The sequence below is a fragment of the Tachyglossus aculeatus genome, chromosome 27 (genome assembly GCF_015852505.1).
Source record: "Tachyglossus aculeatus isolate mTacAcu1 chromosome 27, mTacAcu1.pri, whole genome shotgun sequence".
Classification (NCBI taxonomy): domain Eukaryota; kingdom Metazoa; phylum Chordata; class Mammalia; order Monotremata; family Tachyglossidae; genus Tachyglossus; species Tachyglossus aculeatus.
Genome location: NC_052092.1, coordinates 4,326,064 through 4,337,360, shown reverse-complemented (window position 1 = coordinate 4,337,360; position 11,297 = coordinate 4,326,064). Strand labels below are relative to the sequence as shown.

General features: G+C 52.1%; 1 protein-coding gene across 2 annotated transcripts; it reads left to right on the top strand.

Annotated features, from left to right (window-relative positions):
- The first annotated feature begins 6,706 nt into the window (after window positions 1-6,706).
- Window positions 6,707-10,260, top strand: LOC119946559 (G-protein coupled receptor family C group 5 member D-like). 2 transcript variants are annotated; one of them, XM_038767950.1, is made up of 2 exons: window positions 6,707-7,859; window positions 9,931-10,260. In XM_038767950.1, the coding sequence occupies exons 1-2, from the start codon at window positions 6,899-6,901 to the stop codon at window positions 9,948-9,950; spliced, it is 981 nt and encodes a 326-aa protein (XP_038623878.1). In that variant the 5' UTR covers window positions 6,707-6,898; the 3' UTR covers window positions 9,951-10,260. The 2 variants fall into 2 exon arrangements, with proteins under 2 accessions (XP_038623878.1, XP_038623877.1); XM_038767949.1 differs by having other exon boundaries at window positions 9,794-10,260.
- The last annotated feature ends 1,037 nt before the right edge of the window (window positions 10,261-11,297 follow it).

The window sequence follows — 11,297 nt, the reverse complement described above, 5'->3', positions numbered from 1 at the left end:
TGCCAGGCACTTTCTAGACTGTGAGCCCACTGTGGGGTAGGGACTGTCTCTATATGTTGCCAACTTGTACTTCCCAAGTGCTTAGTACAGTGCTCTGCACACAGTAAGCACTCAATAAATATGATTGATTGATTGATTGTACTAAGTGCTGTGGTAGGTGCAAGATAATCAGGTTGGACACAGTCCTTACCTCACATAGGGCTCACAGTCTTAATCCCCATTTTACAGATGAGGTACCTGAGGCCCAGAGAAGCGAAGTGACTTTCCCAAGATCACACAGCAGACAAGTGGCGGAGCCAGGATTAGAACCCAGGTCCTCCTGACTCCCAAGAACGTGCTCTTTCACCACAGCCAGGCCAACTGAGTCCCAAACACCACACAACACATGAACTCTTGCTCCAGGGAAATCACGCTCTCTACTCGAGTCCTTACGAACGCGGATGGAACACTGTACTAAGCATCCCCCACCCACCCACCCCACAGCTGCAGGAGGAGCACCGCGTTAGGAGTAGGGGCGGCTAGCCACCTTGCTTTTAGAGAGGGAGCAGAGAGCAGCTCTGCCGCCACAGAAGAGCTAATTACTACCCTGATGGCCACCTTTCATCCATCAGCTCAAAGGGCCTCCGAGACATTTAACTCATTAACGCGTGAGTCTTCTAGGGACGCAAGGAGCAGCCCGCATCGTGGAAACGCTTCCTAGACGCCCTCCATCTGGGGTGGAAACCTCATTCAACCCCAGCCTAACCTGTCATCATCATCAATCGTATTTATTGAGCGCTACTATGTGCAGAGCACTGTACTAAGCGCTTGGGAAGTACAAATTGGAAGTACAAATTGTCCTTTCTAAACCCACAGGGAACCACCGCCTGCCACTTCCCAGAGCCCCTGCTCTATGATTCTGGTTGGTCCTCTATCCATCAACCAATCATACTTACTGAGCACTGACTACGTGTGCAGAGCACCATACTAAACACCCTAGATTGCAAGCTCATTGCGGGAAGGGAACGTGTCCTCTAAACTGCAAGCTCGTTGTGGGCATGAATGAGTCTGTTATATTGTACTGTTATGAGTCTGTTGATATATTGTACTCTCCCAATCGCTTAGTACAGTGCTTTGCTCATAGCAAGCGCTCAATAACTATGAATGAAGAAGGAGCATGTCCACCGACTGCTATGTTGTACTCTCCCAAGCGCTTAGAACAGTGCTCTGCACAAAGTATGAGCTCAATTCTAGACAGTGAGCCCGTTGTTGGGTAGGGATTGTCTATGTCTGTTGCTGAATTGTACTCTCTGCTTGGGAGAGAGCGACACAGAATTGGTAGACACGTTCCCTGCTCACCAGGAGCTTAGGGTCTACAGAGGTAGAAAGACATTAAGACAGAGGGTGGAGGTGAGAAGCAAGTGCTTAAAGGGTACACATACAAGTACATAGGCGACACAGAAGGCAAAAAGAGTAGGGGAGATGAGGATTTCATCAGGGAAGGCCTCTTGGAGATGTGCCCTGTATTTCAACATCTGTCTCCCCTATTAGACTGTAAATTCCTTGAGAACAGGCATCATGCCTACTCCCTCTATTGGATTGTACTCTCTGAAGCACTCAATAAATACCTTTGATCGACTGATGTGACTTTACACCCCCTCAGACATACACGTTCTCTTGGTATATTTCTATTTTACATGTGTTTATTCTATTTCCATTCACCCTTCTATCGACTGGCTGCTTCTCTCTCTATTGTTCCCATTATTTGTAAATGCTTTTTATTCGCATATCCACCATTATCGGGCAAGGGGGCAGGTAAAGTGTGTGTATTCCACTCGTGAGGCACTCTACCAAGTGCTAAAAGCATCAGCGTTATATACTAAGTGCCTCTTCAGCACTCTGAATCTTATCCCCACCCCTATAGCACTGCTGTCCAAATCCCTCTCCCCTGCCCCTTCCCCTGTCTAGAATCTAGTCACAACAACTGTGGTATTTGTTAAGCGCTTACTGAGTGCTAAGCCCTGTACGAAAGAGCAGGGTTAATACAAAATAATCAAAATGGACACAGTCCCTGTCTAAGCAGGAGTAGAACTTAATCCCCATTTTGCAGATTAGGGAACTGAGGCCCAGAGTAGTGAAGTGACTCACCCACAGTCAAGCAGCAGGTAAGTGACAAAGTCGGGATTAGAACCCAGGTCCCTTAGTCCCAGGCCCAGGTTTTTACAGAGAAGCAGCATGGCTCAGTGGAAAGAGCACAGACTTTGGAGTCAGAGGTCATGGGTTCAAATCCGGCTCCACCAATTGTCAGCTGTGACTTTGGGCAAATCACTTAACTTCTCTGTGCCTCAGTTACCTCATCTGTAAAAATGGGGATTAAGACTGTGAGCCCCCCATGGGCAACCTGATCACCTTGTAACCTCCCCAGTGCTTAGAACAGTGCTTTGCACATAGTAAGTGCTTATTAAATGCCATTATTATTATTATTACAGTAGGCCACACTGCTTCCCAAAACAATGGAGTAGGTTGGTTTGTTTCTAGATGGTGAGCCCATTTCTGGGTCTCTATATGTTGCCGACTTGTACTTCCCAAGTGCTTAGTACAGTAAGTGCTCAATAAATATTATTGAATAAATGAATGTTCCTTGCCCACAAGGAACTTATGATTTCGAAGGGGAGACACGCGTTGAAATAAAATTAAAATTATGGATATCCTCTAAGAGGTCCAGGAGCCGAGTCCTGGCACATACAAACGCTCCAAGGTTTCTTTTTGGTATTGACTGGTATGGAAGTGGTATTTACTAAGCACCCACCATGGGGGCTGCACTGTACTAGACTGAAAGCACATTCTCTAAACTGTAAGCTCTTTGCAGGCGAAGAACTTGTCTACCAAATCTTTTGTGTCGTGTTCTCCCAAGCATTTAGTACAACGTTGTGCACATGGTGAGACTCAATAAATACAAATAAGCTACAAGGAATCCCATCTCTGCCCTTCTAGCCCCAGTACCCTAGAGGCTGCTATTTTTTTTTAATTCATTCCTGTCTTTTTACATCTTCTGTGAGCCTTAGATGGAGAATCTCTTGAGGGCCAGGGATCTTGTCCAATTCTTACCTGTGTATTCTTTCCTAGGATTTACTACACAATAAAAACTTAATAAATAGTACTACTAGTAGTAGTAATAATTAATAATAATCATAATTAGTAGTAGTAGTAGTACACAGTAAGTGCTTATTAGTACTATTAGTAGTAGCGGCATTTATTGAGCACTTAAGTGTGATGCATTGTACTAAGCATTTTGAAGTAATAATAATAATAATAATGATGGCATTTGCTAGGCACTTATTATGTGCAAAGCACTGTTCTAAGTGCTGAGGGGGATACAAGGTGATCAGGTTGTCCTATGTAGGGCTCACAATCTTAATCCCCATTTTACAGATGAGGTAACTGAGGCTCAGAGAAGTTAAATGACTTGCCCAAGGTCACACAGCAGACATGTGGCGGGGCCAGGATTCAAACCCATGACCTCTGACTCCAAAGCCCAGGCTCTTTCCACTGAGCCATGCTGCTTCTCTAGTAGCATAAGTAGTAGACTAAGCTCCTTGTCGACAGGGTACATGTCTACAAAATCTGTTGCACTGTACTTCTGATCGATCAATACAAATGGAGCGCTTATGTGCACAGTGCTGTACTAAACGCTTGGGAGAGCACAAAAGAATTGACAGACACGTTCCCTGCCCTCAACAAGCTTACAGTCTAGAGGGGGAGGCTGTCATTAATAAAGTTATGGATATGGACATAAGTGCTGTAGGGCAAATATCAAGTGCCTAAAGGCACAGGTGGCTAGTACAGTGCTTTGCACAGAGTAAGCGTTCAGTTAATACCACTGATTGATAGTTGCAGTAATGGCATTTATTAAGCACCTTCTGAATGCCATGCGGTGTACTGAATGCTTGGGAAAGCCCAACAGAAGCACAAGGCACATTCCCTGCCCCCAAAGAGCTTCCTCAGGAAAAAGCACGGTAGCCTACTGGAAAGAACACAGGCCTGGGAGGTCAGAGGACCTGGGTTCTAATCCTAGATCTGCCATTTGCCTGCTGTGTGAGCTTGGGAGAAATACCTTCACTTCCCTAGGCCCCAGTTTCCTCATCTGTAAAATGGGGATTAAGTGTATATTCTCCCTTAGACTGTGAGCTCCACGTGGAACAGGTACGAGGTCCCACTAAATTAATTTGGATCTACCTGAGCGCTTACAATACTGTTTGACACAAGTGCTTAAGTATAATAATAATAAATTATTATTTAAAGGCCATAGTGGCCTTTCTTCCCTTGGACTCTCCCACCAAAAATCCCTCAGGAGAAGAACTTCCCCAGAGGAGAGTCCTTGGGAAACTGGAAGAGGCGTGTCCCTTTCCAGATGTCTTTATAGCGCTCCGGGAGGTTGAGAGAGAGCCCTCCGTCCACCTGTCCACCCCCCCATTTGTGGAGAGATTAAAGACGCTGAGATCGTCCTCTCTTACTCACTGGGAGCTGTGGCTTGATCACTCAGACTTCTACTCTGGCCGGAGTTTGGGAGGTAAGAGCTGCATCTCTGTTCTTCTTGGGAGGGAATAACGATAATAATAATAACAATTAATGAAAACAACAACAGTAAGAATAATAATGATAGCATTTGTTATGCACTTACCGTGGGCTGAGCAGTGTGCTAAGCGTTGGGGTAGATAGACAAGACACAGCCTGCAGACCCTTGGTCAAAGGGAAAAACCAAGGTGTCAGACAACCGCCTTCTTTGAGCACCTGCTGTGTTCTGAGCACTGTATTAGGTCCTCAGGGAGTACAGTAGAGTCAGAAGAAGCAGTGCCTGACTTCAAGGACTTTCTGGAGTTGTATTGTTAGATTGTACTCACTGAAGTATGTAGTACAGAGCTTTGCAGACAGAAAGCGCTCAATAAATATTGTTGAATGACCGAAAGGGGAAAAGTTAGGGGTGAGGATGGATGTTGGATGGCTCCTATTCGTGAGGATGGATGTCCAGGATAAAAACTTTATTCCTTCAAGCATCCTGTTGCCATGGAGATAGAATCCCAGGCTGTGGGTGTGTGTGCGTGCATGTGTGTGTGTGTGTGTAGAATCACAAGTCCAGTCCAGTAATGGTCTTCTTGAAGAAACTGTATCCTTCTATTTGCTAGGGATGGGAGTCCAGACCCAGGAGTTCTTGGCCCAAGCTGATTTTTTTATTATTATTACTATTATTAATAGTAAGCACTTAATAAGTACCATGTGCCAAGCAGTGTACTAAGCACTGGGTAGAAAAAAGTAATCAGGTTGGACACAGTCCATGTCCCACAGCTCACATGGGTTTCTTTCCACTGGGTAAAGGTAGAAGGCAAAAACATGGATTTCTCCATCCTTCCTAAGAGCTTTGCCTGATAAATGTGGGGAGATGGGAGTGGATGAGGGTGAAAGTTGGGGGAGTCCCCTGTGGGTCAGGGGCAGGGTGGTCACCAGAGTCCAAGAGGGAACTCAGCTTTCCCCTTCCTCCAACTCTCATGAATTAATTATGGCATTTGTTAAGAGCTTACTATGTGCAAAGCACTGTTCTAAGCGCTGGGGGGATACAAGGTGATCAGGTTGTCCCGCATGGAGCTCACAGTCATCATCCCCATTTTACAGATGAGGTAACTGAGGCTCCAAGAAGTTAAGTGACTTGCCCAAGGTCACACAGCAGACATGTGGCGGAGCCAGATTTCAAACCCATGACCCCTGACTCCAAAGCCCGTGCTTTTTCCACTGAGCCACGCTGCTTCTGCCCGGGGCTCCTCCCTGTCCCCAAACACGGACTCACTTCTGTCAAAGTGATTTCTGACTCTGGCTCACCTCCAGACATGGGCAGGGTTTGGGGAGCTAGAGATGGTAGGGCAGCCAGGTTTTTGCTGCCTGGCTAGAGGCTTTGATTCTTGGTCGTTGCCACTGACCCTGCCCAACCAGATGCCGGAGGCAGCGTGACTTGGCAGAAGGAGCACAAACCAGGGAATCAGAGGACTTAAATTCTAATCCCTGTCCCGCCTCTGGCCTGCCCTGCCACCTCGGGCAAGTTAATTCCGGGGGCTTCAGTTTCCTCCTCTGCAAAATGGGGTTAAAATCCCTGCTCTCCCTCCATGTTAGGCTGCGTGCCCCATGTGGGGTGATGGCTGGGTCTTTTCCAATCCCTCTGCTTAGCGACGGCTTAGCATAATTTTCAGCCCATAGGAAACACTCAGTACCATCACTGGCAAACTTAACTTTCTATGTCTCAGTTTCCTCAGCTGCCAAATGGGGACAAGATCCCCGCTCTCCATCCCTGGGCAGTGAACTCCACGTGGAATGGGGACTGTTTTCAATCAGATTCCCTTGTCTCCATCCCAGAGCTTAGCACGTCGCTCGGCCCCACCGTTAATGAACACTTTGCACCTTCAGTCATATTTACTGAGCCTTTACTGTGTGCAGAGCACCATACTAAGCACTGGGGAGAGTACAGTACCACTTAGTTGGTAGGTCTGCAATGAGCTTACAGTCTATGGGGAAGCCTCTAGCAGCTGGTATTCCCAAGCGGTCTTCCATCCAAGCATTAACCGGGCCTGACCCTGCTCAGCTTCAGCGATCAGATGGGATCGGATGCGTCCCTGATGGTCTGTCCATCGATCAGACAAGTAGGGTCAGACAAGCGCTCAACTGAGCTAAATGGCCGGTCAACTTAACTTCTCTGTGCCTCAGTTTCCTCACCTACCAAGCGCAGACAGGATCGTCCATCTCCCTCCCGGACGGCGTGGGACAGGGACCGGGGCCGGCCCGGTCGTCTCACCCTCATCCGAGCCCTCAGCGCGAGGCGTCGAGACCAGCAAACCTTGTGACTCTTGAGTCTCGGGGAGGAGGGGTCGAAGCCGGGATGTTTAACCCTCTGGCTCCTCAGGACCTCAGGAAAGAGCCGAGGTTCTGTGGGTGTTCCCGGGAAGCCGCCATGTCCCTGGACTGCGTCCAGACCCAAGTCGAGACCCAGGTCGACTACACCGTGTTCTGCCCCCGCCAGACCTCCTGGGGGGTGGGCCTGCAGGTGCTGGCCGTGATAGGGATAGTGGTCACGGTCATCCTGCTGGCGGTCCTGCTGGTCCTCATGCGGAGAGTCCGCGACTGCGGGCGGCGGAGCGTGCTGGCCACTCAGGTTCTCTTCCTGCTGGGGTTGCTGGGCCTGTTCGGGCTGACCTTCGCCTTCCTCCTCTGCCTCGACCGCTGCACAGGACCCACTCGCTTTTTCCTCTTCGGGGTGCTCTTCGCCATCTGCTTCTCCTGCCTGCTGGCCCACACCCTCCACCTGGCCCGCCTGGCCCGCGGCTGCTGCCCGTTCTCGTGGCTGCAGCTCCTGGGCATAGCCGTGGGCTTCAGCCTGGTGCAAATCATCATCGCCACCGAGTACGTCACCCTCACCCTGACCAGAGGAGTGGTCCTGGCTGAGATGGCCCCGGAGGCTCTCTGCCTGGACTTCGTCCTGCTCCTGGTCTACGTCCTCTTCCTCATGGCCCTAGTCCTCCTGGCGTCCGTGGCCGCCGCCTTCTGCGGGCCCTGCTCCGGCTGGAAGCGTCAGGGCCTCCACATCTGTGTCACCATCATCTTTTCTATTGCCATCTGGGCCTCGTGGATCTCCCTGCTGCTCAGGACCCCCGGCCGCCCCTGGGACAACCCGGTCATAGCCATCGCCCTGGTGGTCAACGCCTGGGTCTTCCTGCTGACCTACATGGTGCCCGAGATCTGCTTCCTCTGCTCCTCCTGCCGGGCCCCAGCCGGGGGCCGCCCTTGCCCTGGCCCACCCTTTGGGCTCAAGACTGAGGTCTGCACGCAGGAGCTCACGCAAGGTCAGTCACTGGGTCCCCGCCTGGTCACGGGCTGGGAGGTCTCAGAGGGAGAGGTGGGTTCAGAGGACGGGGGAGGGGAGGTTTGGAAGGAAGTGGGGAGGGGGTGTAGGGTAGAGGGGAGGTTTCGAAGGAGAAGGAGGAGAAGGGGCATAATGAGGAGGGGAGGGTTGGAAGGAGGAGGGGAGGGCACTCAGAAGGGAGAGGACCCTGGGAGAAAGGAAATAAGTGGAGGCCATTAGTCGATGGCAGGGAATGGGGGCCGGTTTCAAGTGAATTTGCAGGAAAGAGGTGACACAAACCTTAGTCAGTGGCTAATAATGCTATTTAATGCAGGCTTACTCTGTGCCAAATGCTGAGGTCCATACAGCCAGATGGGACCCAGGTTCTGACCTCCATGGGGCTCCCAGGCTAGAAAGAGCCCAAGCAGACCCTCTCGGAAAGGGACCGGGAAAGGAAACGGCAAATCTGAGGGCCCTTCGGGAGGGGGCCGGAACCCCCTTTCAACCGGCACCTCCGCTCTCCCCGAATCCGGGTCGACTTGTCCGTTCCCCATGGTGTGCCTAGCTGATGTCAGTCTCATCGGCCTGCACGTGCCGCCTTACCCCAAGCTGCTGTGTGGAGGTCGTGACCCAGACGTTGCCAGGGATAGAATCTGAATGTGTGAGTGAGTCAGTGAGAAACAGGAGTAACTCACTCCAGGCCTCGGTGGGGAGAACACAGCCAGACTCAGGCAGCGGGCACAGAGCAAGGAATCTGCTCGCCACCCAGTCTCCCACCCCAGGCCCAAAGACTACTTCAGCTGTGCCAGCCAGTACGACCCAGCGGAGAGGGATTGGGGTGGTGAGAAATCTGGCAGGCAGCCTGGCACCCAGGGGATGGGGTCTGGCCTAATGCCCAATTCTCTGTTGGAAAGGTTCCCCCCCCCCCCGCCCCCCGTTGCCTGGAAGCCCCCTGACAAAATAGCTGCCCAGATAGGGGTGAAAAACGGGGGTGCTAGTTGCCCCAGGGGCGGAAGGTAAGGATCCCAGCTTGGGATGGGGTCGGACGGCTCCCGGAACTCACCCCGGGTCCCTCTGGCTCTTGCTTCCAGCCCGGGACAACGAGGGGGCCGAGGAGGATGTGACCCTCACCCACTACGGGACCCCCCTGCGGCTGCAGGTGAATGAGGGCTGCCCAGCGGGTGGGCTGGGGTCCGTCTGGAGTCCGCCTCCTCTGGCTCCAGCCCGCCGCTTGACCCAAGCCTAAGAGGTGGCCCAGGACAACAGGGGGAGACCGGACTCTGGCAAGGACAGGGATGGCCAGTTTGGGGGACCTAAGGGAGGGGTCTTTCACCCCTGCTCAAGCCGGGAAGGAAGACTCCCCCCTCCTCTAAGCTGTTTCTCACCTAGTCTCCCCAAGGCCAGCACCGGCTCTGCCCAGATATGGCTCATATTGGGGTCTGAGCCACCCAGAGCCCCCACCTGGCCCAGAATCAATTCAATTCAATCCTGTCCAGCCCCCACCCAGCCATCAGCAGCTTTCTCAGGGAACTCCTGGGGGAGGAGAACAGGACGAGGGGGCTGAGGGAACCCTGGAAGCCTTCCAGTGGTGGTAGTCAGATTCTTAAGGGTTAAGCTACTCCCCACAATCCACCGGACCCAGGGTTGGTCCCCAACAGTGGCAACAGGGTGCTTGAAAGGACCATTTGCTGTTCGCCCTTCTCGATATCCACCCGTGGATAGGGATAGACCATCCGACCCCCCTGCCTCTTCCCTGATGACCCAGCGCAGAGCATCCAACACCCTGACTCTGTCCTTACCACCTCCCGTGACCTAGCAGAGACCATCCAACCCCTCCCGATTCTCCTCTCTCCATCCCTGCCTGTCCCCCAATGGCCCAGCACGGACCATCCAACCTCTCTGACTCTCCCCTCTCCATCCCTGCCTCTCCCCCAGTGACCCTGCCTGGACCATCCTGAATCTGTAGAGAAGATGGATCCCCTCCCCTCCCCTGGGCTCCAGCAGGCCACCACGGATGACCCCATCCCCAATCCCTCTGCTCATCCCCTGACGGTGCCATCTCCTCTCTCCAGACCGTGGAGTCCGGATATGACTGTTGGATCCCTCGCGCCCGGCTCCCCCCAGACACCGGGATCCGGGAGTAGCCTGTGTCGGTGGTCTGCCGTCATCCATCCCCGACGGCCCAGAAGAGGGGCTCGAGCTTGATGGAGGCTGGGAAACCTTCTGGCCTAAAACCAAGCTCCAAATGGTCATCTCGTCACTCCACCTGCCCCACAGGCTCCTCCTTTTCCTCCTCAACTGGCCCCTGGCCCCCCACTTCCTGCTTTCTCCCTGTACCCTTCCTACCCCAAGTTGCAAAAGTAAGGATGGCAGTCATTTGCCACTGACTCCTGTTACATTACACTCCCATCATCCACCCCTGCTTGGCTGCCTCTCTTTCTTGCACCTGAGCAATCTCTGCCACTGAGCAGGCTGGGATCATGGCTAACTGGGGCTTGGATCAGAGCCTCTGTCCCACAGAGCCAGTTCAGGAGGGCCCAACTCTGCCAGAAAGTGGGGGGCCATTGACCCGTGGTTTGCTGCCCACGCCTGGGCACCGTGACCTCCATGAGGCAATCCCTCCTACCCACTGTGGCCTTGTCCGTGGCCTCCTATCGGACCGGGAATCAGGAGACCTGGGGTCTACCTCGGCTCCGCCCCGCGCTGCTGGGTGACCTCAGACCAGCCCCTCAACCTCCTCACCTGTAAAACTGGTGATCCGCGCCACCTCCCAAGCTTGAGAGGCGGGGCGGGTCTGATTGATGGAGACCAGATTTTTACAAGTATCCAAACGATGGTATTCATTAAGCACTCACTAGGTGTAGAGCCACTTAGGTCAAGTTAAATCAAAGCAGATTCCTGGGGAGCTGCGTATGCCTGCTGCCATGAATGTTTATAGAGCACTTGGGCAAATCACGTCTCTGTGCCTAAGTTCCCTCATCTGTAAAATGGGGACCATGAGCCCCCTGTGGAACAAGGACTGCGTCAAACCCAATTTATAGATGAGGGAACCGAGGCACAGAGAAGTCTGTGCAGAGCTGGGATCAGCATCAGGTCTTTCTGACTCCCAAGCCCGTGTTCTATCCACTAGGCAAGATTGCTTTTCGTTTTCTCACTTACTTGAACATTTACTACAAACAGAACAATGCGATAAGCACTTGGGAGGATACAGGAGAATTAATGGACACAAGCCCCACCCCTGAGGGATTTACAATCTAGTAGGGGAATCAACACTTAAAAGTGGCAGGAGAATTAGCCTACACTGATGAAGCTTAGAGCTATGCCACTGAGAGATTGTCTCTCATCAGGGTTACCCAAAATGGAAAGGTCAAAGCTGAAGCATCAAAGTTGATTCACCTGTCTGGGACATCAGTGGCATGGGAAAGAGTCAAAGGAAGAT

Excerpts from the sequence above, each read along its gene's own strand:
- LOC119946559 (XM_038767949.1), top strand. The coding sequence starts at position 6,899 with ATGTTTAACCCTCTGGCTCCTCAGGACCTCAGGAAAGAGCCGAGGTTC. Across the intron at positions 7,860-9,793 it reads CACGCAGGAGCTCACGCAAG|TGACCCTGCCTGGACCATCC; the intron begins GTCAGTCACTGG and ends CCTCTCCCCCAG.